This window comes from Mustela lutreola, chromosome 18 (assembly GCF_030435805.1).
Source record: "Mustela lutreola isolate mMusLut2 chromosome 18, mMusLut2.pri, whole genome shotgun sequence".
In the NCBI taxonomy this organism is placed as follows: Eukaryota; Metazoa; Chordata; class Mammalia; order Carnivora; family Mustelidae; genus Mustela; species Mustela lutreola.
The window spans coordinates 36,133,230-36,160,831 of NC_081307.1; the positions used below are offsets into that span (position 1 = coordinate 36,133,230).

The 27,602-nt window shown below is 41.0% G+C and overlaps 1 protein-coding gene across 1 annotated transcript in view; it reads right to left on the reverse strand.

The window, feature by feature from the left end:
* AGPAT5 (1-acylglycerol-3-phosphate O-acyltransferase 5) overlaps positions 1–27,232 on the reverse strand; it is a 51,404-nt gene extending 24,172 nt beyond the window's left edge. The window contains exons 1-4 of the mRNA XM_059155947.1: positions 27,002–27,232; positions 13,328–13,397; positions 7,804–7,919; positions 5,538–5,627 (exon numbers count right to left, since the gene is read on the reverse strand). Coding sequence (XP_059011930.1) covers positions 5,538–5,627; positions 7,804–7,919; positions 13,328–13,397; positions 27,002–27,220 — 495 coding nt within the window. The 5' untranslated portion in view covers positions 27,221–27,232. The remainder of the gene's footprint in view (positions 1–5,537; positions 5,628–7,803; positions 7,920–13,327; positions 13,398–27,001) is intronic.
* Positions 27,233–27,602: the final 370 nt, after the last annotated feature.

Genomic DNA, 27,602 nt, shown 5'->3' on the forward strand with positions numbered 1-27,602 from the left:
GGTGGAACCCTTTGACCTACATATCCCCATTCCCCCCAGTCCCTAAGGCCCTGGTAAACCACTGCTCTACTCCCCAGGTCTATGAATTCAACTTTTTAAAATTCCATATGTAAGTGAGACTATGCAGTACTTGTCGTGCTAGGATTTATTTCAGTTACTGTAATGCCCTCGAGGTTCACCCACATTGTCATAAATGACAGAACTTCCTTCTTTTTTAACACTGAAAAATATTCTGTTGTGTATACATGCTACATTTTTTTTATTCACTCATTTGTTGATGCACATTTAGGTTATGTCCACAGCCGGCTGTTGTGCACAGTGCTGCAGTGACTACAGCGCAGGACAGATTCCCATTTCCTTTGAATATATACCCGGAGCAGAATTGCCGGATGTGATATTTCTACTTTTAATCTTCTGGGAAAACTCCGCTCCATTTTTTGTAGTGGGTGTACCAATTTATAGTCCTGCCAACAATGTCTAAGGGTTCTCTAAGTCCTCAACCAACCCTTAACTTTTGAGAACTATTTAAGAACAGTCACTGTAACAGGTGTGTCTGGCATTTGCCTGACGATGACTGAGGTTGAGCACCTTTTCATACAACTGTCGGCCATTTATTTGTATGTCTTCTTTGGAGAAATGTCTACTCAAGTCCTTTCTTTTTTTGCTGCTGGGCTGCATGCTAATCTTAAAAATTAACATCAGGTATGTCACTTGCAAATGTTTTCTTCCTTTCTGCAGGTTGTTTTTCATTTTGTTATTATTTCCTTTGCTGTGCAGAAACATTTTAGTTTGGCGCGGTCCTACTTACTTATTTTTGCTTCTGCCACCTGTGCTTTTGTGTCAGTGAGTTTGTGGTAAACTGTTACAGCAGCAGTTGGAAACTGCTACAATATGCGTAACTTTCAATCATGTTATTTAATCCTAGCTGCCCAATGAATTATTAACAGCTGTAACATATAAAGAAAACAAGCTTACGAAGTTAAGTGACTTGTGCAAGGTAACAAAGTTTACATGGCAGACCTGAGATACGACCCCAAATCTGGTCTGGCCTCAAAGCGACAAGCACTCATGGCAGCGCCAGTCTGTAACTCAGCACTGTTGCACGAACATTGAAAAGCTAGACTTCTGCCCTGGAAAAACAGAAAGTTCTCTGGTAGCCCAAAGTAAAAGACTAGGTTATTTGAACAAGCCTTCCTAATGAAAATTTTAAAAGCTGGATATAACATCATTTAAAGAGTATCAAAGAGCTGAAAAAATCAAAATAAAGCCCGCAGACCTTCTAATAAGAGTGAAAAGAAGTTCGGACACCTGGGTGGCTCAGTCGGTTAAGTGTCTGCCTTCAGCTCAGGTCATGATCCCAGGGTTGTGGGATGGAGAGTCCCACATTGTGCTCCTTGCTTAGCAAGGAGCCTGCTTCTCCTCCTGTCTGCCACTCCCCCTACTTCTGCTCGCTCTCTCTCTCAAAAAAAAAAAGAGTGAAGCGAAGTAAAGGAACACCGAAGACCATATTCTTAGGGCAAAAGTAAACCAGAAGTCAATCAGTCTCACATGGATTTGCAACTTTAGTCCAGTTAACCTCAAGTTCAGAATTTGGTCTGGGTGGGCTCACAGTGAAGAAGCCTTAAGGGGCCCAACTAAAACAAATTCAAAGATTCTCTGGAGGAAGGCACTTTTTACTCTTTGGAGTTTATTTCTACAGATAATTTTTCAAATAGAATCCGGAGCAGATAAAGTTAACCAAGCACATAAGGAAAGAAAGTACCATGAGCAAGAACTGGTAGAAAATGACAGGGATTCACATACTGAGATTACTAAATACATATTTACTCAATACAACTTTTAAGTGATGCCTTCAAAATTTAAAGAAACAAAGTTTGAAGATTAAATAAAAAATAACACGGGCACCTGGGTGGCTCAGTTGTTAGGCATCTGCCTTCAGCTCAGGTCATGGTCCCAAGGTCCTGGAATTGAGTCCAGCACTGGGCACCCTGCTCAGCAGGAAGCCTGCTTCTCCCTCTCCCACTCCCCCTGCTTATATTCCCTGTCTCTCTCTCTCTGTCAAATAAATAAATAAAGCAAAAATAACAGATTTGATAATAGCCATACAGTATGGCATACCATGCAAAATACAAAATAAAGTTTAAAAACAGGTATTAAAAGGATTTATGGTATAGTGGATTGCATCTTGAAACAAACAAATAAAAAAGGACATTAGAAAAACTAGAGAAATTTGAATAGTCTGTAGCTCAATTAGTAGTACGACTTCAATGTTTCTTTCTAAGTTTTGACAAACGTACCATGGTTCGGAAAGATGTTAACATTAAATGTTAACATTAAGACTAGGTGAAGAATAAATGGGAAACTCTGTACTATCCATGCCACGTTTTTGTAGATCTAAAATCATTCCAACTTTTACAACACATTAACAAAAGAACAGGACGAGGCTTCCATTTAGGACAAAGATATTACAAGAGTATCTCTCCAATGTAAAAACAAACAAACAAACAAACAGGACAGAAAACAACAAGCTGAACCCATCAGAGTTGAAGTTGCAAGGCAACAGCTCACCTGGACATCTAAAAGAAGAAAGGCAATTCAGAGAGAGGAGATGCACGCATTTATTTACCTGGGGCAAATGCCAACCGTTGGCAAAAACAAGATTTAGTTAAAATTTTAAGCTGCAAAGGCTAAGTAGGGCTAGTTCAAAAGAAGAAGCCCTGGGGGCTACAGACACAAGATAATTCACCACAACTCAGAAGATTTACTCTACAACCACACTTTACACACACACACACCCCACATATACACACAAACCGCACAAACAAAAAAAAAAAAAATGAAAAAGAAAAAAAAGGCCGGGCCAAGGCAATGTCCTGCACACTCATTCTGGTGATGACGATGACAGCGGTGATGGTGATGGAAGGCTTCCGGGAGGAGAGAGCCGGTGCTGGGAAGGCACGAAGCCTGGCTGAGAGCCTTCTTCTCTACCTTTCCTGCAGAACATTCTTAAACTCTCAAGTGATGAAAATCCAATGCGGCTGGGAGATGTGTACAGCAGGTTAAAACTCTCTGCCGAGAATGGGGCAGGAGCACATCCTGGGCACAGATGCAGGATCAGAGAAGGCTGTACCCACGACCTCCCTGAGACAGACAAGAAGCCACCCCTCCCCCCTCCGCCTCCCAAACCTCCTCTCCACCCTACTAGCGAGAATCCAGAGGACATTGTTGGGGGAGGTGCAAAAAGGAGACTCTAAGTGTAGTGCCAAAAACTGAGTGTGGAACAGGAATTGAGAAAAACTCTCCAGCAAAACATCTCTGGCCCTATACACATAGTAAAGAACGCTACAATAATTTGAAGTCTCTGAGAAAAATTATTTCAACAGTAAAACCCAAAGTCAATATAACTCCTGACTAAACTGGTTCAAGCCCTCTGGAAGCATCGAAAAGGGACCAGTGTAGCCATTCTCAGATATCAAGACTACTTCAGTCTCAACTATTCTACTCAAGAGGCCCAACGTTCAACAAAATCCTAAGAGTTATTAAAAAAGTGAGATAAGTCCAAAGAGACAGAGCAATGAAAAATTTGAGGATCAGATATAGCAGGGATGTTGTAATTATCACATGGGGAATTTCAAGTACATGCCAGCAACATAATAAAGGTTATAGCAGAAAAGGAGGTCAATCCTCATCATCAGACGGCTGCCGTTAGCACAGATGTGCAAACCATGAGACAGCATCCAAAGAAATTCCAGGAATGAAAAACAGGAACAGAGATGAACAACACTTCTAACTGGCGCCACCAGCAGGCTAGGCAAAGCCAAGAGAACCATCAGTGAACAGGAAAATAGGTCAGTGGGTATTATCAACACTAACACAACGGTGAAAGAAAGTGGAAAAAAAAAAAAAAAACAACATAGAAAAAAGCTTCCAAAGACTGGGGAACAAACAGCCCCAAAGATGGGTAATTGGAGAAGAAAGAGAGAACAGGACAGGAATAACATTTACAGAAATAAGAGCCAGGGATGTTCCAAAATTAATGACAGACACGAAGCCAAAAGTCCAAGTTCAGAGAAGACCGAGAAGAACAAATAGGGAGGGAAAAAGAAAAAGAGCGCACTAAGATGTACAGTACTTAAAGTGTTGCAAACCAAAACCAAAGAGAAACTTGTGAAGGTAGCCAGAGAGAAAAAACACATAACACAGAGGAGGCAGTGGGGTGGGGGAGCCAGAGAGAAAAACACCTAACAGAGAAGCTGGGGAAACTGCATATAGAACGCTGAAAAGAGGGGACTGTAAAGAGGGGACTGTCCCCATCTGTCTGGCACAGACGAATGTCTATAGAATAGCCAAGAAACCAGCTGGCAGCTCCCCTGCCCGAGATGGCACACAGCCAGAAGGCAGCAGAGGGACGGACTCTGTAATGTGTAAGTCACTGCTGAAATTTAAAATTATTTTTTGAAAAGACAGTAAATATACATATTGCCAATCTATTTTGTCTTGTGGTGATCTATAAACAACAGCCCCCATTCTGCCCAAATATACCAAATTGTTCAGAGTAAACATATCTTTCAAAAGGCTACACTGCGTTCTCAAGGGTAAGTAGTAACTGGCTCAAGGGGCAGTGTTTATCTCACCACATTCTACACCAGCTCTTCCCCAAATGATGCAACGTCATAAGGTTGACACAGCCAGACGAGGTTCCTCAGCAAAACTCTAGGCCATTAGGGCACCTCATCAGCCGACTGTAGTAGACTCGTCTTTAAATATGAGCTCTGTGCTACCTCTGGGCGCCAGCAAGGAGAGGAGAAGAGAAGGACCGCTCGAGAGAAGACAAAAGGGGGGAGGAGCTGAGAGAGGACAGGGGGGCGGGGGGGGCGGGGGGGGGTGATAACAAAACAGTAGCCGCAAGCCAAGGCCCTGAGCGCTGCTGACCAAGGCCCTCAGCGCTGGTGACCAAGGCCCTGAGCGCGGGTGACCAAAGTGGCTGCAAGCAGGTGCTCTGCCCTCAGTGGGGCCAGGGGGCAAAGCCACTGGGCAGCAGTTAGCATTCTTCGAAGAGAATACCAAGATGCCTTTTCCAGGGAGCAAGTTTTTATAACCAATATTTACACTGAATGATTCTTCATTTGTAGATATTCATACCTTTTTTAAAATAACTGAATATACACAAGCAGTCCAAATTTACACTGACACACAGAAAAGTTGTTCCTTCTCAAACTACATGTGATGCCGGAGAGCAGCGGTGAGCAGCGGAAGTGCAGGGTCGCGGGTGTGGTCTGGACGTCCAGCCTCAGGCCGCAGACACCCACCGTTCTCGCCGGTCCCCAGCGAAGGACAGAACCCTCAGCAGCCTCCTCCGGGGCCGAAAGCAGCCGCTCACCTACACGGAGACGGCGTGCACTGCCTCAGCAAAGCTCCCAATCATTTACCACCCACAGGACAACACATTTCCAAAACAATTCTTAAGTTCTAATTTAGTTCTTAAACGAAAAACTGGGAATTGATAAGGAAAACAGTAAGAAGGAGCATGATCTTACTGGAGTTCCCGCGTTCATGTACCTCTGCAGCTTGTTTCTCATGTCCTTTTCGTTAAATTTGGCACTTCGCTTTACATAGATCCCTCCATGCTGCCGCATTTAAAGAAAAAAAAAAAAAAAAGGTGGAGGAAAGAATTTACTATTAAAACATACAATGGCTGGTCATCAAAAAGGTAACTTTACTCCCCAAAAGAATAAAATTACATTTTAGGAATTAAACTGTATTTAATATATTCAAATATGAGCATCTCACAAACGTTTAACTGAAAGCTGTCCTAGGTGTCAACATAACTGACATAAAAACCACATGCTACATGACACTCGAAAAAAACATGAACATTCTGTTTTGTGGACAGTTAAAAACGCTTTCATTTTTTAAAATAAAAAGCTTGATCAGTAACATAGTTCTTAGCTCTCAATTTTTCCAGTGACATAATCACTAAAAGTGTCCTTAGAATGTCAATACTCACGGTCTTTAGGGATTTTTAAAACTGTCCCAGCTACAGGTGCTTATGTAGCACGGTTATGAACTCAACTGTGTTCCCCCAAAATTTATATCTTGAGGCCCTAATCCCCCCAGTGTGACGGTATTCAGAGACAGGGTATTTAAGAAGGTAATCAGGTTAAAAAAAAAAAAAAAAGAAGGTAATCAGGTTAAACAAAGTCTTTAAGGGTGGGCTTGAATCCAGAGGACGAGGAGGTTAGGCATCAACAGGCATATGCACAGAGGAGAGACACAGGCAGAAAGCAGCTGACTGTGGGCCAAGAAGAGAGGCCTCGGCAAAAACCAATGCCAGTAACACATTGATCTGGTGCTTCCAGCCTCCAGAGCTGTGGGGAAACAAGTATCTGTTATCTAAGATCCAATCTGTGGTATTTGGTTAGGGCAGTCCTAGCCAACTAACACAGGCACGGTCCTACCAATTAAGAGATCCTTCATGAAACTTCCTACGTGTATGTCACCAAAACTTTGCATCAAGTTCCCATGCTAATTGTCTATGCTAATTTGAACTCATCTGTAAAATAAACCAACTGGCTGAATTTGATTTCGTCTTAACCAAGAATATGAATAAAAGGAAATGCACAGATAGGGACAAGGAGGGCACTGTACAGAGACCCTAAAGAGGAGAGGAAGCAAGGGAGCCCTCCGTCTTGGTGGTGGTTCCTTCCAGATCGAAACTGGCGTGTCTGACTGCAGAGGAAAAACTCCAAGTGCTCTACAGAAGGCATGCCACTGCTAGCCCAAGTAAGAATAGATTCATTCTTTACGCAACCTTTAGAATCAAAAACCACAGCATGCATATACCACAACGTAAAATTTCCCCAAGCTGTAGCGGACGTGATGCCTACTCTTTACATACTAGTTAGTTCTCACCATCATTGAATTTGCTTCTTAAAGCCTATTTTAATTCAAAAGCACCTGGGTTCCTGCCAGGTATATGGAAGCCACGGAAGTGAAGGCCAGATATCTTTCCTTACAGAACTTAAAAACTAGTGGGGAAGTGAAATATGTATACAAGTGCGATACCAAGAGAATCTGGTAAGTGTAATAATAAAGAGAGCCCAAGACAAAAGCAGGGTGGAGGGAACCGCCAGGCTCAGGAAGGGCTCCTAATCGCAATTAAACTGAGCCTTGGAGACAGGAAGGCCTACTGCCTTGAACTAAGCAACAGCCTGAAGAAGGACAGGGAGGGAGAAACCGGTTCAGGCTGGAAAAAGAAAGGTGGGCTGTAGGGAGGCAGGGCACGGTGGAGCGTGAATGCCACACACGGGAACTGGCACGTGATACAGCGGAGAAACACACACTTGGAGCAGGTCAGTGGCCTGACCAAATGTATGCTGCAGAAGCAAATTGAGGGTATTTTGGAAAATATCATTCACTAAATGTTTATTATGCACCTGATACTCATGCTCAACACGCTGTATTACAGCACACTATTTTTTAATATCCTACATATCATAATTCAGTTTTACTATTAATTTCTTAAGGGAATCATCTATCAGATTGTATGCCTTTAAATTTTCCTAGTTGTCTGATTTTTGTATGCTTGTATTTTTCCTATTTAACTACCTGGGTGATCAGACATGCACAAAAATGCACACCATTAAAAATGTCCCAGTAAAATTACTTCTGTTTGGAATAAGTAATTAAACCCATAAAAATAAACAAAACAACCTACACATTTATATTAAGTGCATATTAAATTTCCAAACCTAAAATTCTTATAAGCTACATAAATAATGAAGAAAGCATGGAAAAAGTTACCTGAGAAAAATAACACCCATACAATGGAAGCCACTTTAACCCGTCTTTCAGCACGTAGCGGACATGTCCAAGAGCATTCTGCCTGATGGCCAAAATATCCGCAATAATCCAGTCCACTGCAAAGATACAACCCGAATAGTGCGTAAGTCTGGCACTCCTTTCCCAGAAACAGAAAAGGCCTCTTCAGAAGATTATACTAGAAATATACTTTTGGAAATATGAGTAGAATTTTAAAACTATATCAACTGCAGATATTTAAAAATTACAAATTTCATTTTAAAATTTTTTTGTTGGTTTTTCTTTTTGCATTTCTTTCTTTTTTTTTTTTTTTTTTAAAGATTTTATCTATTTATTTGACAGAGATCACAAGTAGACACAGAGAGGGAGGAAGCAGGCTCAGGCTCCCTGCTGAGCAGAGAGCCCAACAGCGATGCTGGGCTCCACCCCAGGACCCTGAAATTATGACCTGAGCTGAAGGCAAAGGCTTTAACCCACTGAGCCACCCAGGCAAACTTCTTTTTGCATTTCCGAAGGGCTTTTGATTTCAGAGGCAAAATGCAAAAAATCACAAACTGCCAAATGAAAGTAGCACGAACAAAAGTAGCATGAACAAAGAATAAAGCGTCTCTAATTCTTAGTCTAAAAAAATAACAAAATTATAAGCAAAAAATGGCTAAGTGAGACTGTCATATATATTGTATATATACTAATACGTTCCACACAAGTCAAGGACACTTCATCTTTACTGGTGAATTCCAGGACACAATCCTAGCTTACAACGTCAGAGCAAAGCCTCACAGCTGCACTCGGCAGATACGTCCCTTACAGACCCATGGCACACGTACCCAGGGGGCGAGTAACAGTCATACATGAGTATGTCATCACTAAAGGGTTGCAAAAGCAAAAATAAGAAGCCATGAGCGTGTTAACAACAACGTTTATAGGCAGAGAAGAAAATCCAAACAGAAGGACTAGTCCGTGCCGAAGCAAAGATCCAGAAACCAGGCAACTGTGCATAGAAGGTGGCAAATAGGAGAGAAGGTCCAAAGAGTCTGAGGAAATGAAGCAAATGAAGCAGGAAAATAGTAAAGAGTCTTGAGGACCAGAGACTTGGGTCTGAAAGCAAATGGCTACAAACTATCTCTTTGATAACAATGAAAACTGAACTGGAGTTTGGGATACCAGAGGGAAAATAATAGTAAGAATCTCTGAAAAAAATATAGTCTTACCATCACGTATGTATCCAGGGCCATAAGAGCCAGAACAAAAGGACTGAATTAGAGGGGAAAATGTTAAAATAAGATCTGTGGCAAATAAAAGCCTGGAAATTTAAGCAGTTAACAATAGTTTAAACAAAAACGGACAGTTTTCCACAGGATTACAGCTGTTTGCGATCCTCTAGACGATACATCATATTAGAGAGAATATTCTAAAGAAGAGTTAAACACTAAAAATTATTCTTATGAAAAATCATTTTATCAATTATTGCAAATCTTTTTTAAAAAGATTTATTTATTTATTTATTTATTTATTTGACACAGAGAGAGAGATCACAAGTAGGCAGAGAGGCAGGCAGAGGGAAAGGGGGGAAGCAGGCTCCCTGCTGAGTAGCGAGCCCAATGTGGGGCTCAATCCCAGGACCTGAGCCGAAGGCAGAGGCTTAACCCACTGAGCCACTGCAAATCTTTTTAATCTCTATCATTCACAAATTCTTTCTTGATGACTCAAGTTATAATTATACACTTTAATGTATTACAACTCCTTTTAAGTAGAGTGTCGCGGAGATATCCTCCTACACCGGGGAACCCTCAAAGCTGTCAGCGGGAGACACCTATATACAGAACAATCAACCATCACTCTACTCTGACGTCTGTGCTGCCTGTGGAGGCCATCTCCCTAAGCCCCTTCCTTCTCATTCAAATCACTTCCACAATACTGATAAGCACAGCTCTTTCTGATTATATCTTGGAAACCAAATGATCTACCTTGTAGCAACCGTACCTAACATAAATAAACAGTGAGAACTAAATCATCCTGGAACATATTTGGGGTACAAGTCTAAAAACAAGATATGGTATTTTTTCTTGGAACAATTATCTTTTTAAAGTTTGAAGGAATTTTTAATAACACATTTTTATATTGAAACAAGCAGGGCTACACATGGCCTAGAATGCACCTTCCAAAACTTTCAAGATTCAGTGTACAATGTGTCATGTTGGTATTAAGTCCCCTGGGCTTATGACCTTAAGCTTGTGTAAATTTTAGTGGAACAGCTTAAGAACAAATTAAGTAATTAAAACACCCAGACTTTGTGCCATCAATTTTTGCTACTCAATTACCTTTACTTTTCCTGTTTATTCTCACCCAGATTTCTGATAGGAGACACGAGACTACAGCTAGGTTGCCGACAGCTGACATGAGAATATGCACCTTTGCAATAACTACTCACACAGCCACAGCAGTGTCATTGTTCCCATGAACAAGGGAGAGACAGCAAGAAAAGTGAGGCTTTTCTCATCTACGTTCTTATGTAACAAGAGGCCCTAAGTCCTAAGGTACTGTGTATGTAACCGAGATGCCAGGCAGGAAGCACTTGCCCAGCAGGGACACAGCCGCCGTCATCGGAGTCACCACCACCACCTCTGCTGCTGAAAGCCTCCCATAAACCAGGCACACTGAGAGACGAGGAGCTAGCCCATGTAAACTGCCTAAAAACCCTGAGCAGTAGACCTTCTCACAGCGTACAAATAATGTTAAGAGAAGCTAAGTAATTTGCCCATGGTCACAGAGCCCACTGCAGAACAGCACATGAACCAGGGTGTGACGGCAAAGCTCACACCTTTTTATGATGATCTACTCACCACTCGTTTTGTTAGTTAAGGCGAGTATCACTAAAACCAAGAAAAGGGTTCATTTCATGAGATCAAGGTAACCGTGGCAAAAGCAGGGATTTAAAAAGGTCAAGAGGAAGGAATAAGAGCCACTATACCCTCACAGCAGAGAAGTAAGAGACCAAGAAGAGAAAGACAGCAAAGACGATCACGTGAAAACGCCAGAGAAGAGATATTAATTAAAACATCAATGGTTTGGAACATGAGGCCCAGAATAGACTTACATTCTGGCAGGCCTACTAGAGGACAAACAAGAAAATCCAGGTTGAACAGCAGTCCTTGAAATATGCTTCCTGCTACTTACATTTTTAGATACTCATTTATGGTTCTTAATATATCTCAGAAAGTCTGGATAAAAGGGTACCCAGACCCCACCGGCCAATGACCTATGACCATGGGTAAGCTTCAGGAACCTAAAACTATACACAAATTCATATGTGCCCATTTTTCTGGGCAACATCTATCATATTCTGACTAAAACCTGCAATTCTAAGGTGAGTTAAAAATCACTATCTAGTTTTGTTCCAAAGTTACGGGTTTTTTAAAAGGCATTCAAAAAAGCAGCTTTCTCAAATCCCAAAGGCTACCTGGTATAGGACCTGGTCCCAGAGTCTGAAGCCCTGAGGGGTCAGATAAAGGGACGAGGAAATGGCTCTCCTCGCTGAGAAGTGAGGCTTTTCCAGGCTGGTTGTGGGCTGACTGTGGAGCTCTTGCTTCCCGTATTATCTTCCAGTTCTAAATACGTAAGTCAGAAAGAAAACAAAACTGCTTTCTTCCAAATGTTTTTCCCCGGAGGCCTCACTCTGAAGTAATGTGTATAAATGTCGCACGTAGCGAGCACACCAGTGACAGCAGTGGTTCTCCTTTTATTGCTAGTGTTACTGCCGCCACCTCCAACGTGGAGAGTACTTACTCCGCACGGTCAGCCTAGGTCTGCAGCTCTCTTAATACGGCTACTTCCACACTGAAACCCAGCAAAAAAAGTTGGCAGAGAGCCTGAACAAGGAATTTTAAGAGAGATCCTCTTTAAACACATACCAAAACTCCAATAAAATGAACCAATGGGTCAATATAAAGCAAATCTGGGTTGTCCTGAGTCACTCCCTGCCCTGGCCTTATAAATCCTTCATATCTGGATCTCGGAAGCCTGGTAGAAACGTGCCATTGGCAACAAGACTGCAGCAGCAGGACTCGTTAGTAGTAAAGACCCAGCGTGTCTGCAGAAACGGAGTACAGGAAGAGTAAGGCCGCTCTGTAGGCCAGCGCTGCAAGCGGGCCCTGACCCAATCAGGCTGCGTGCTCTGCCAAAGTCAAGTGTCATTATACTGTCCAAGCCAGTCACATTCATAAAGTCAGGGAGAAACACAGATACTCAAAATTCCTATCAACCCTTCATAGAATCAACTCTTGCCCCATAAAACTGAATGTAATCATTAATAAGCTTAACTGAGAAAAATACATTTCAACTTTTTACTTTCTTTACCTTATCCATAGTATAGGCAGTAATAAAAGCAACAAAACCATAAAGAGACACAAGTGACAGGAGGAAGATAAAGAACAGCCATAGGCTTAAGTGACATTTCCATTATCCTATAATCCATTCACGTTGTTGTTTTTTTTTTTCTTTTTTTTTCTTAAAGGAGAGAGAGAAGCAATCTCCCTGCCAAGCAGAGAGCCCAATGTGGGGCTCGATCCCAGGACCCTGGAATCATGACCTGAGCCGAAGGCGGAAACTTAACCGACTGAGCCACCAGGTGCCCCATTCAGGTTGTTTTTAGCTTTGAACTTCTGGGTACTATATTTCTTAAAGTAATAAAAATGGAATTTAGGAAGTGTGCATCAAAAGCACTTATAGGCTTAAAAAAAAAAGTGAGATGGGATTTTCTTTGGACTGAATTTTTCGTATGACTAAAAAGTACCTTAACCAATGTCAATTTCTTGGGCTTTGATACTGTATGTACAACAGCTATATAACATGTCATCATGGGGAAAAAACTGACTAACAGGTCATGGGACTCCATATACTGCTTTTGCAAATTCCTAAGAATCTACAACTATTTCAAAACAAAAAGTTTTTTGAAAAGGTACTTTAAAGTATATACTGCACTATAATTGAAGACCAGACTCTTCTGAGTCTTCTGACAAAACAGCAACCTGTAATTAAACCAAAACATTTGATGAGGCAAAAGGAACTGCAGACATTAGAAATTAGTACTGTCTTTAGGGAAGTGGTAGTCACTTACTAGCACAACCTTTCTGCTTACCAATCAAAAATGTAAAATGTGTATACACTTAGACCCAATTTTACTTCCAGAAACAGAACTTACAAAAGGAAGAATGCATAATTTTTTCAAAGAACTATTCAAAGAAACAAAATAAATGAAAGAAAATGGCTCATTTATACCCATCAGAGGGAAGAAGGCAAATTTGGGAAAATTCATAGTTTTCCTATGACCAACTTTCCAAAAAAGTAAAATCACAAGAATACAAGGTCACAATATAATATCTGCATTGAAAATTGATGCTTTAACAATAACCAAAAAATTTTTTCATGTAAATAAATAAATATATTACTTTGAATACCCATCTACTTTTTGTAGAAGACCTAAATTTCATGGAAATGAAATACAAACCTGTGCTTTGATGATTTGCTAAATATATTATATTTTCTTTATTTTTTGGCAAATCTCCATATAGCAATATCTAAAAGATAAAAAACAAAAAGAAACATTAATATTTCAAAACATGCACCAAATATGTAACAAACAAAATAGGACTGGCAAAAAATTGAAAATGTCATGACTATTTCCATCCATGATTAACAAAAATTAGACTTCTCTTAGAAGCAGCAGAGACCATAAATGACACATTGATAAAGTAGTTAAGTGCAGGGCAGGTAAATGATTATAAAGTGAAACACAGTAATCAACAGCCCCATGAGAAAAAGACAACAAGCATTTATTTACTGACTGCTCACAATATCTGAAGCTTTTTCTGGAAGATACATCTTCCTTCAAAAAGCCTATAGTGGGAGAGACAGCCATGTAATACAGTAACTGCAGTAAGACATAACACTTACATTATGAAAATAGGACACATTTTATATTCAAGAACTGTCGACCATAGAACAGAAGCAGCATCCATTAGGTGTGGTTTCAGCAGATGAGATGAAGGAAGTTCATGAAAGTGTGGACAAAGAAATGGAGTGGTAGCGTCCTAGGCCTGTGGACTCCACGCCCCGCCCCCCACTGCAATTTCACAGTAAAACCACGGCTGCATGCAGAGTTGGTAAGGAGGAGCAAGGAGACCCCTGGGAAATCTGGACCAGAATGGGAAAAGTCTTTTGAATATCAAATTGAAGATGATTTTGTAAGTAACAGGGAAACATGGCTCATGATTAGGACTCTCTGTATCTCTGTAAAGAACAGAGAAACGTCACTGGGGTGCCTGGCTGGCTCAGCAGGTGGTGTGTGACTTGATCTCAGGGTCATGGGTTCCAGCCCCATGCTGGGCGTAGAGCTTAAAAAATAAATAAAATCAGAAAGAAAGAAAGACAGACGGACAAAGTTCAGGATACAGGTGACTTCCAGGACTGGGCCGGGGGAGGGAGGTGACATGGTAGTGGCACATGGCGGTTTCAGCTCTAACAGTCACGTTTTATTCCTTAAACTACATGGTGGGTACACAGGTGTTCATTATGAGTCTGTATGTAGTTTGGTATGTCTTAAATACTTCACACAAATTATATAAAGAAATTAAAAGTATATTTTTATAGACTTTAAAGGAAAGGACTGCTAATAGTGGTATTTTATTTTTTTTAAGTCAGGGCATTTTTACTTATCTTGTCATCATGGCTTATGCAAGATTATAAATTAACTAAGGGTTTTTAGGTCTATGTCGTTAGATGTCCACACAGATCTCTTGGCCACAACACTCTTCGTTAACATCTTCACACAAGAAGAAAGAAAATGACATTAACTCAGCATCTCTGTAGAAAAGTGGAACTAGAGGACTTAACACTGCGGAGGTCAGGGACTCAGACTCCAGTTTCTATTCTTTCCCAGAAAACTATACCTTGCTACACACGTGCAGTAGGTGTTTAGATATTTGCTCGATTTTTTTTTTTTATTAATAAAGCCTATCAGTGCCCAAAGACCAAACAAAATCTTAAACCAGCGGTTTTGATCTCTGCAGGGTTAAAAGGGGAGCTCTTGCTCGTGAACGATCCCCATTCTCTTGCCAATACGTCCTGCTTCGAGAGCACTGGGTATGACGCACTGCGCTGACAATACTGCAGCCACGCGACCTTCTATTTTTTGGCTTAAGGTCCCTGGATGGGAGATTGACATTTAAGGGTTTCAGTTTAGTTGATTCAACCTGATTGCCACTCCTTGGAGACCTGCTGCCCCCAAGCTGAAGCCAGCACCTGAACCATCCAACAAAAGGGTCTCCCTTTCCTTTCTTACTCTGAGCTTGAATAACAGACTGTCAGACTGAAGTCTTTGAAGGTAGATTAAAAGGCTTTTTTTAAGTTTGATTGTGGTATTTCTGGCATGTTCTGACTCTGTTTGGGGCCAGCAGCACGGGTTGTGAAAAAAATCACCCAAGGCAAAGCACAGGAGACAGAAGTTGATTGAATACACTGCGAGAACAGGAGCAGGCAGGCTGGCCAAGGAGAGACTGTCTATCCAGGCAGAGGCGAGGGGCTGTAGTAATAGGTGCAGGAACATATGGAATTCTTCCTTTTTTGGTAACTGTGCCTGGTTGTAAGCAGCCCTTTGGTAGGTGAGGGCCTATAGCCATTTCCAGGTGGGCCGCTTAATGAGCCTGTTTGCATCCAGCTCAGTGGTCCCTGTGGGCTCTTTTCCCTTGCTCACATTTCCACTGTTGAAGCCTGCTGCCTCAAAGTGGCCTCAACGGTATCTACAGAAAATCAGTAGTGAATTTAATTGGGCAACACAGATGGCAAAAACATAGTTCTACTGCTAGATCACTCTGAAGGAAAAAAAAACCCAATTCATAGCTACTGAAGGGAAAATATATACATGCATCCTTCCAAACTTTTTAAAAACTATTCTTCAATATGCACAGTATCTCACTGAAATAAAAGACATTTCCAAATAAAATGCACGAAGATAGGGAAAAAAAGAGGGTAAGGCCCCTCACAAAACATAATTTAGTTATCTTAAAGTAAATATGTGGACTGATTGCCTATTTAAATTTTTTTCATTTGCCACTATAAATTGGTTGGGATTCATCAGAAGTGAGAAAAGAGGAGCCCTTCGTAATTAAAACCTGAAAAAATCTAAAAGCAAAGTAAATGAAATTATGAACTATAAATCTTATTGTAATAGTTGAAAATCTTTACTAAGTATTCTGAATAATGTTGACAAATGAAAAAGGTTTCAAAGAAAAAGCACTTCATTCTAATTTAAAATTGTCAAATTTCTTTCATTCATTTAAGTGGAAGGTTTGTTTTTAAATTTACTAACAAGGAGGAAAACAAAAAATTTTTACTCTTTAAGAATGCAGATTCTCAAAATACTTAACAGCTATCACTACGTTATTCACAAATACATGGTTAATTAGATAGCCGTAGTTTCTAAATTAGAGTTCTAAGAACTTATAAAATCCCTATACATATTAACATATTAATTATTAAATGATTATACAGGGACCAAGGGCAGGCTGCCCCTAGACAGTCCACTCTGGCATAAAGATTAAGTAAAAAGTAATCAAAACCCAGCAGATGCAGGAAAAGCTATCTGCCTGGCTCTCAAAGGCCTACATTTGTGTTGAAAAGGAGAGCCTGTTCCAGGAATGGAGCTCTAACCAGACTCCCCTTTACCTAAGAAACTTAACTACATCATACGGCACCTCCTTTCACCTTCCTGCTAACAGCCTTCTCCTTGTTGTATCCTAACCCCCTCCCCTTAGCTCAGGTACGCTTCCCATTGACTATCTTTGGAATCTCATGTGGGTGTGGAGTCCCCATACACACACCATTAAATTTGGTTATCTCCCATTAATCTGTCTCATGGCAATCTGATTCTAGTCCTGCTAGAAGGACCACTGGGCAGGAGACAGTCTTCTTCCCTGACCTTTATATGATGACCTATAAGCCTACCAGCGCTGTCTCAGTGTAATCATCTTAAATCCACTCCTCAGCACGCACTCACCTCTTCTCTGAAGCGTTCCCGCCTTCTAACCCAGAGCCCGGGATTAATCACACACACACACACACACACACACACACACACATACTCCCATTTTGCCCTGGAACAAACCCATTCACACTCCTATGGGAGCATCAACCACATGTTGTGCGGATTTATCTGCAAGTCACGTGTGGGGGGCTCATAAGCTCTTCCGTGGCACGGTCTTCATTTTTCTACCCCCGGAGCCTGGCACTCAGATGGCTTTCAGCACAAGTTTACTAAATTATTAACTTGCACTTTTACTTTTCACAAGTAAATAAGGCTAGATCTCATTTTCAGCACTAAAAGGTTTTGGAATAAATGTAAGTAAAACACTTTAAATGCACCAATGACTTTTTAAGGCGTTCTGTGAATCTTCTAGTACATATATTTTTAATCACATTAGTCAGGTCTTCTGCAGATAATTTGTTCCTTCAAAACAAGGCACATGAAAAACATGGCTTTTTTTTCTTCCTAATTCTTTAATTTTAGGTTCATCATAATTGTTTAATTTTAGGTTATCCATTTTTTAAAAGCTCATCTAAAGTCTCTACAGAGGGCTGCCTGGGTGGCTCAGTCAGTTTAGGTGTCTGCCTTCGGCTCAGGTCTTGATCCCAGGGTCCTGAGATCAAGCCCCACGGCGTAGAGAGCCTGCTCCCCCTGCTTATGTGCGTGCGCTCTCTCTCTCAGTCAAATAAATAAATAAAATCTTGTGGGAAAAAAAAGAAAGTCCCTATAGAAAAAAGAACAATTTTTCCTTTTCATTTTATTAATTCAGAAGGGGACAATAAAAATGCTCTTTGAATAAATTATCTTCATTGCAACTGATCCTCTAGTTACTATTATTAGTCAAACAAACTTGTTTAACCTGCACAAACCGGCTCTAAGAAGGTGGCCTGGATGTAGAGGCAGACTTCTTTCACCTCATGTTGACTGTATCTTTATATTATTTTTAATTTTCTCCCATGATATGTAAACAACCTAAAAACTCTTTATATCCTGAAAAAAGGGAGTAAAATGGAATCTATAGTGACCATGTGTTTAAAACAGCAGAGTATCTAATAATCCCACCAGGACATAAGTGGACAGCAATTTTTTTTGGGGGGGGGGACAGATTCTTTATCTCAATGATATCCATTTTCTTTCAGTATGCAAAATGAAATATTTTTTAAAAAAACTTTTCACTGCCCTTAGATCTAGACTCTGTTCAGGGTGACCAGAATATGCTACCCCAAAATATGTCACATGACATAAGCATATTTGAGGTGAAGACAAGTGAGAAGCAGCAAACACAGGAAGACCTCTCTGCACCCCCCCTTCTGCCTGAGTCCTATGCTTCCCTTTGTAAGGGTGATGTTAATACCCATTCCTAAAGGTGTTCCCTTCTAGAATGCCAGAAAAAAACAGAGATAGCACATGATAAGTCTGCATGGCAAACGTTACTAAACCGCTCTTATCTCTCACCCATTCCCTAGTGACCTGCCCACAATTTACCAGCCCTAATGGCCAAAAGCCCTTTCTCTGTCATGTTGAGTTACTGCCCTTGTTAAAATGACATATAAACCCCTCAAGCTGAGTCTATTCACTTCTTTTCATTCTCACTTATTTTCTGTGAGGCACCAACATGTAAAAATATTAACATCAGTAAAATAATGTGTCTTTTCTGCTGTTAATCTGACTTTTGCCAATTCAATTTGCAGATCTCAGCTAAGAAACTAATATTAACATCAGTAAAATATGTGTCTTTTCTGCTGTTAATTTGACTTTTGCCAGTTCAATTTGCAGATCTCAGCTACCAACCTAAGAGTAGAGGAAAAGTTTTTCTTCCTCCACTGCAACATAATAGTTCACCTAGAACACAGGTTAAAGTATTTAAGACTTGGATTTGAATCCTAGTCCATCACCTTACTAACTGTGTGAAATTGAGCAAGTCCCTTACCTCTACACATCTATTTCTTTACATGTAAAATGAATGTCCTACTCCTAATTAATGAGACCAGGTAAGCTACTTCATACAATGCCTTGAACATAGTAACCATCTCCCCAAAACTTAGCTGTTGTTATTATTATTGTCCAATAAATTGAAATTTTTTACTCACAACTATGCTATGTGATTAATGGATAAGAGGGGAAAAAAAGTCTGTAATACATAAAAATGCAACTATAAATTGTTTTAATATGATTACATATATAATTTATACTCTATGATATTTATAATCATTTGAAATGAATTTTTAAATGCATTTTTATGCCAATGAAATATATCACAAGTTAACCAGCATAAGGTATCTACTGTAACACATACAAACATGATGGTCTTTTTCTGCCCAATCTCAAACACTTCACTGAATAGGAAAATTACAATGCCCTCTGATTAAAGTAGAAACGTAGTCATTTGTCGAATAAGCAGTATGCTATAAGGACCATGCAACATTTAAAAGGAACCTTACAAAACACAAGGCTTTCTTACACATTCTTCATGTGTGTCCCTTGGCACAGTCCTTACCCTACAGGGTGTTTCGCTAAGCACCTATGACGTGCAAGTCACTGAGGGCAGCTCCGCACGCTGCCTCATTCAGTCTTCCAGACGGCATGACTAAGTATTCACTGAAGGAGCAGAATATGGAGCTGGGAAGCTGATGAACTCAAGCTGACACATACTCTGTCAGAGAGCTAGGAATTACGCCCAGGTTTCTCCCACCAAGATCCAAAACTCCTTCGAACGTTACAAAAGTATTCTTTGCCCAAATTCCAAATACGAACTTTGAATGAGGAAACTTCCCATTTATTAGAAGCTTATGTGATTTTTTTTTTTCAGTCTGAACACTAAGGAGATAAGAAACTCACAAAAAAATTAAATTATTTTTTAAATTATTTTAAATCATTTAATTATTTAATTAATAATGACAATTATTAAATATTAATATTAAATATTAAATATATTTAATAAATATTATGAATTTTAATATATTAAATTATTAAATATTGAATATTATTAAATATTATTATTTAATTAATAATAATAATAATATTTAATTATTTTGATTTTTTAATTATTCCAAAATTATTTTGGACACAAAAAATATTTCTCCAGAAAGGCAAACGAAGACAGGGAACAAAGCAATACACGGGACACGAAGAGCAGTGGCCTTTCGCTGGCTCGCTCCACGGGCCCTGCAGTCCCCGGGTCCTCCACTGAGCCGCACAAGCTCCCTGCAGTGTGACAAGTGCTGGGATTCAGCTGCAGAGCTCTTGTTTTCCCATGACTCTTGATTCCTTTCTTTTGTAACTTACCTCATACATGCTTTTATAAAACTGACTTCTTTCTACACTGCTAAACTGTGTGTTGAGAGTACAGATTATTTTCTCATTCTAAACCACGAGTGCCCAGGTAGAGAGCCTGGATGGCTCAGTCGGTTAAGCATCTGCCTTGGGCTTGGTTCATGATCTTGGGGTCCTGGGATCAAGCCCCAAGTCGGGCTCCCTGCTCAGCCCAGAGTCTGCTTCTCCTCCTGCTGCTATCTGCCCCCTGCTCATGCTCTTTTTCAAATAAAATTGTTTTAAAAAATTAAATTAAGTTTAAAAATAAAAGAAAACATGAATGCCTAGAATATGATTAGCATTTTAGGTAATGCTCCAGGTATCACTCCTGATTTCTTCTTCCTCCTGAATTCCACCTGAAGACCGGGCAGAATCAAGCTGTCTTCCAAATACCACTTTCACTTCCAGAAGCATACAGTCCTCTAAAATACTTGGTTATTTGGGATCTCCAGTGCTAGTTCCCATACAGAAAGAGGAAACAAAATAAGCCTTTAAAGAACTGCATAGGTTCAAAAGTAGCAAAAATTACAGGTTTTTATGGACAAGCAAACAAAGGTTTCTCTATTTTGCTGGCTGTTGCAGAACTGCCTCCTTTATAAGTTATAAGGTCTCTGACCTTATTCTTTCACAGTGTTACTTCTAAGTGTGCGGTTCACGTTTCTTTCCCTTTTATCTATTTAAGTAAAAAATACAATTAGACTCACTAGACCTGTAGTCCCTATCAAATCAAAACCTGTCAACTAGTAAGCTCATTCAAGAACCCACTCCCGTTAAAAGTGAGATTCATCTACATTTCCACAAAAACTCAGACCAGTATTCCCTGTACTCTGCCCTTTTGTTAAAAGGGAAAAATTAAGATATTGTCCCCTTTAATGCCATCTCCACAAGTTTACAAACTTGTAGAAGGGATAATACAAACATTAGAAGACGCTAATGTTATGTTACTATTTCATATGTTAATTCATGTGTGATGCTGACACCGAGAGTGGGTGAGGGAAAGCTGAGGCTTCAGCTAGAAGAAAGTATACACAGGAGTCCACAGGCACATGCTTGAAAAGACACTGGTGATTTGGAGAGGCTGGGGAAGAAGCAGCAGTTGGGCTACAGTGAAACCAATAAACAGAAAAACTGGCCAGGGCAAAATTTAGACAGCTTTGAAGGCCACACTTAGTTGTCTTCATTTTCATTCAGGTGTCCGGTGATGGCCTCTTTCCTAAACACACCATGATACTTTCTCCCATTTGAAGTAAAGATTCAAAGCAACTCAGAATAATTGATAGAGCTTTCTTGAAGAATCCAGGTGAAGTTATGTTATCTTTCTATCACAAAGCTAACAAACACTCCGATTTCAGTATTATCCTCTACTGGAATTGTTCGTCCGTATTTTTCCTAGCACGAATACACTGAGAGCAGGAATCTCATTTCAACCAATATAATCACACCATCAAGCAAAGCATCTTCGGAAAATGGATCCTGAAGCCAGAGAGCCTTGTACTGAATCCTGCCTTAACTCCTACAGAGGTGAACTACGGGTGCCTCCGTTCTCATCGGTAAAATGGGAAGTTCGGTGCCTATCTTGTGACAGGGACACGACTGACATGCTAGACACGACTGACACAGTCAGCCCCAAGTTTGTTACAGACCCCTCCCTCTCCTTTCTCTTCCACAGCCAGTCACAAAGCCCTATCAGCTACTTCGAAAATAGATCTGGGAGGGAGGGGAGTCTTTACATTCTCTCCATGTCCATTCTGTCCACAACTCTGACCACCATCCCTCGCCTGGCTTACTACTAATGCTCCGATTGGCCCTTTTTCAGAGCTCAATACAAATGTCGTTGGTTTGGGCACACTTCCTCAACCACTAGCCTAACAATCTCACAGAGCACAGTATATTTTAGTTTTCTTGTCATCATTTGTCTCTCACTAGAAGGTGAGCTCCAGAAGGGCAGGGATCTTGCCCCCAGTTCTCCTCACTGTGTCCCGCAGCATCCAGCTAAGGATCTGGAACAAGGTACCCACTCCGACACTGCACGAATGAAGGAATGAAGAGTAGTTTTGGGGGCTTCCTTAGAACTTACTACTTAGTTTTGGGTTACATTATCAACCTGTGGTTGAGAAACCATAATAAAACAAGAAAATATTAAAGGAAAAATCAATTTCTTTTTCTCTTTTTTTTCAGATTTTATTTATTTGACAGAGAGAAGCACAGCGAGAGAGGGGACACAAGCAGGGAGAGTGTGAGAGGGAGAAGCAAGCTTCCTGCTGAGCAGGGAGCCTGATACGATGCAGATGCCGGGCTCAATCCCAGGACCCTGGGATCATGCCCCGAGCCGCAGGCAGCAGCAGGCAGACGCTTAACGACTGAGCCATCCAGGCGTCCCAGGAAAAATCAATTTCTAGTCCATTTAGGAAGAGTCAGCTGTCAGTTCATTCGGCTCGACAAATTCAGACAAATTCACGAAGAGGGAAAGTAAATTATGCCTATAGATTCATATTTTCCTATCCTCATCATAAGAGTATAGAGGTGTCCCCACAGGTTACAGACATATTGGGTGCGACTATAAAACCCTCCTGAGAAGTTAATTAATTGGAGAAGTCTTCCCACAATTTACGTTTATTTAAAAACTCTTAGAAGGAATCTAAAGTTACACACCAAACGGTTGCATACCTGGGAAAGGTATGTGTAGGCAGAGGGAACTTTAACTTTCTCAAAATATTTTGGCAGTGCATGAATGTTTTATTGCATCTGTGATTTAAAATAGAAAAATAAGACATTAAAAGGAATCTTAGACCAATGCAACCAAAACAAAAAGCTTGCTTGCTCAATCAGGGATTTTTATTTATAACAAAGTACAACAATTTTTATTTATAGGAAAGTTCTAATTACAGTTCTCTAAGATTTTTTTTTAAAGATTTTATTTATTTGACAGATAGAAATCACAAGTAGGCAGAGAGAGAGGAGGAAGCAGGCTCCCCGCTGAGCAGAGAGCTCGATGCGGGGCTCGATCCCAGGACCCTGAGATCATGACCTGAGCTGAAGGCAGAGGCTTTAACCCACTGAGCCACCCAGGCGCCCCTCTAAGATTTTCTTATAAGTCTATTCCCTATCCAGACTCAAAATGTGTTAGACTGGAATCCTATTTGATTTGGGAAATATTTAATTTCCCCTATGAAAGGCTGGAGTCATTCTTAAACACACAGAGGCAGAAGCACAACAGAATCTGCCAGGCTCTGTCAGGCCCCAGCTAAACTGAAGGAAGTCCTCTCATGTCTTTTAAGGCCTTCACATGGATGATAAATAAGCAGAGGAAAATGAAATTGAGGATACAAAGTATTCATATTCTCTTTAGGACTACTGATACTCAAGATGACTCTGGGCAACGTTTCAGCAGACATGCAGACAGAATCCAGATGTGGTAAAAAGGAGGTGGCTTGCAAGGTCCCTTTTCCCATTTTTAAACAAACATGTTTCATTCAAATAGTTTAGCTGCCTTTAGCTATAAGACACAAATTTAACTAAAAGTCTAGAACTGTGTTTGATGAGACAGTGCTACAAAAAGAACCAGTTATAAATGGTCTCCAGATACGAATGCCTTGGTTGTTCCGGAAGAACTTGAAACAATGTTTCAATTAAAAATATGAATTAGAGAAGTTAAGAGTATTCTAACTGAATACATTTTTAAAAAATCGAAATTTTAGGCTTAAATTCTGTCATCTTGTTTCCAGTGTTTTCTGGACTACTTTATATTTGAAGTAGGTCAGTTGAAAAATTAAATTCATCTTATCTCAAAGTCCGCATTTTGTTGTTCTATCATGTTAGCATTTGAGGAACAGCAAATCAGAAGATAGGGCCTGTAATGTAAAATACATTTTAAAGTAAATTCCAAATGTTAGAAAAGGATTTAAGCAGAAAAAAAATCTGACTAAAATACTTATTAGATGTTAATGAGGAGGCATGTATTATATCACTAGATATTTTTGTTCTGCAAATATCATGATCAGTTTTTAGTTCATCCCATCGGAAGGAGGGAAAAAAGCAGAACTTTTTTAATTTTTTTTTTTAATAATGAGAAAGGAATTCTGACATTTAGGAAAAAAATACATTAACTTTTAACAGCTTCCAAAGCAATTACTTCCATCCAGTTCTTTTTTAAAACTTACAATTAAAAAGCATTAAAAATTCCATTTAAAATTATTCTAATTTATGCTCAACATCACTCATCAACAGGCAAATGCAAATCAAAATCATCAGTTATCACCTTACACCTGACAGAATGGTTAGTATCAGAAAGACATTTAGCAAGGATGTGGAGAAAAGGGAACCCTCGTGCACTGCTGGTGGAAACGTTAATTGGTGAAGCAACGGTGGAGGTTCCTCAAAAAATTAAAAATAGAAATACTACCTGACCCAGTAACTCCACTATTGGGTATTTACTCAAAGAAAACAAAAACACTCATCAAAAAGATATACATATACCCCTATGTTTATTGCAGCATTGTTCCCAATAGCTGAGATACAGAAGAAACCTATGTGTCCACTGATAAATGAAGATGTGCTACACACACACACACACACATATACACACAGAGGAATATCACTGAGACAGAAAAAGGAATGATCTTGGCATTGGGGACAACATGGCTGGACCCAGAGGATATTATGCTAAGCGAAATAAGTCAGACAAATACCATTCGGTTTCACTTCATGTGTTATCTAAAAAACGAAACAAACAAAAAAGAAACAAACCCATAAACACAGAGATCAGACTGGTGGTTGCCTGATGAGAGGGGGTGGAAAAAATTCCAATTTAAATATACTTCTACAATTTATATAATTTAATAGCGAACTTCCTTTCATCCCCAAACTCAAAATTACTAACACTTCTTCAGAAATGAATCAACATTCTTATATTCAGAACAGAGATGAGAATCATCTCTGTTCTTTGCAAACTAGAGGTGAAAAACAATTCAAGGGGGGGGAAAAAAAGTCCCCTAGCAAAAGAAGAAAAACTAAAATGTTAATCAAATCTTTACAATGACACTCACTGATGAAAACTAGTAAGTAATACTATAAATTAGATGATAGAATGTCCTTATAAATACATTTCCTTTCCTTTATTATCCTGGATATTGTCATTCATGCATCTATAAAAGGATATCTAATGGCCCTTGAGTACAATTCAAAGTTTTATTTAATGTGTGTTCCTTAAAGTTTGTTAGGAATTCTAGAACTGATTGCCCATTGAGGATCAGTGGATTCAATTTTTTAAAAAAACCAAGTGCTGAGAACTCAAAAATTAAACTGGAGGTCTACACTGAACAGGGTATAAGACATACAATTTAGAAACACTGGAATTTTATAATTTTTAAAATAAGAAACTTGCTAAACACACTGGTATATTATCCATTATATTGCATGGAACATGCTATATTCTTTGAACAAAAATGAAATAACCCACTACAGGCAGTATTCTTTTTCTAAAAGGTAACTGACTTTGTCCTATGTTCTGGCTGTCCCCTAGCCCAGGTCAGCTATCATCTGATTAAAATTAACTATTTAATTATGACAAAACCATACATTTAGTCAAATATGGTGAAGAGCAAAGGGAGGCAAATGATTGGTCTGAATTTGTGAAAATTGTAAATGAAGACCATTTTTTTAAAAGCCAATTAACAGGAAACCATGATCTGAAAGAGCGTTCTTTCAGTATCTTACAGATACTGGTTTAAATGTAGGCCCTGGCTTCTCCTACTTCCCTTCCCCCAAACAACCTCCAACTGGGGCAAACTCAGAGTCATCAGGGATCCACAGCAGTGCAACTGCAAACTGAAAATAGTAGCTGGTTGACAACAGGGTGAAAACAGCTGCTTGAGGAAAAAAAAAGACAAAAAGACAAAACCAATGCCATCCTATTCCCTTCAACCCAACCCCGACTAAGAAAAGGGGAGGAAAAAAAGCACTAATTGGATATAAGGAATATCCAAGAATCAAGCTCTTTTATTCAAATTGGGAAATACAGGGAAAATCTGCAAACGTTATTTCTGTACAAGAGAATTCAAATAACTAAAATTAAGGGAACCTTCTACATTTTTTTATACAAATTTAATCCACAGATCCAGTCTCCACAGAAAAAGTAACAGAAAGTCATCAGACAAAACATCAGTCACACATTTGAGCCCAGTTTAAGTTGGCAGGAATTTTTATCTACCGTAAGGCGTCTACAGTAACAAACGTATTAATTTCCTCGTCCAGCTTTCACTTCTACTGGGGAAGAATGCAAAACAGAGTTGTAATTATTGCCCAAAAAGCAGCATTCATCGGTTTCAAGAGAAGGTCTCCGATTTTCAACAGCGCCCTTTTGACTTGAAACCTTACCAATCTTCTTAGACCAAACGCCGAAAAACTTGACAACTGCTTGCCCTACTTAAGTGCTCATGTGCACCCACTTAGCTAAGCACCGAGACAGACAGTCAAAGATGGGGAGAAGGGGGCGGCTGATCGCACTTGTGGCCTCCGAACCACAGAGCCACAGCTCCCTGGAGACCTGGGGGTACCTGCAAGGAAGCACCAGACCAAACCCTACCTAAGAACGTGAGCCCTCCCGCGGCGGTGGGAGGGTGGGGCGAGGGCACGTGCTCTCGGGGCCGGATCCGCCAGGCAGAGCGGCACGATCCCAAAGTACCCCGGGTGGGGGGCGGGGCGCGGGCTGGAAGGTTCCCGGCGCGGACGCGGGTGGAGCGCGGGGCGCCGGGCGCGGCGGACGCGCGGAGGGCGGGCCGCGCCCCTCACCTGCACGCCGGTGTAGTTCTCGAAGAAGAAGAGCACCATGCTCTGATAGAGGCAGTAGAGCCGGTCGTCCACCGCCTGGTAGCAGCGGGCGGGCAGGAAGGCGGACAGCAGCCGCCAGGCCCCCCAGGCCAGCACGTAGGTGGGGGCCGTGCCCAGGAGCACGGCGGCCGGCAGCACGCAGCGCATCGAGTACATGTGGAGCACCAGGGACAGCAGCATCTTGCCGGCGCCGCTCGCGGAATGCTCCGGGGCCGCCCCGCGCCCGGGCCGCCTCCCGGCCGCCCCGCTGCCCTCAGCCGGCGGCCAATCACCGGGCCGGGCCGCGCCGCGCCGCCGCCCCCTCACCTCTCCGGGCCGCCGGCCGCGCCTGAGACGCCCAGCCCGCGCCCGCTCCGGCCGCCGCCCCCAGCCGCATGGGCCGCGCCGCCGCCTGACGCTGGGCGGGCCGACGGGTGCGGGGCCGGGCGCGCTGCTCGCGGCCGCGGGGCAAGGGGACGCCGCGGGCCTCCGAGGCTCCGGAGCTCAAAAGCGTTTACACCCCATGACCCTCGCCCGTCACCCAGCGCCCCTGTCGGGGGCGGGGCTCCGCGGCAACAACGCG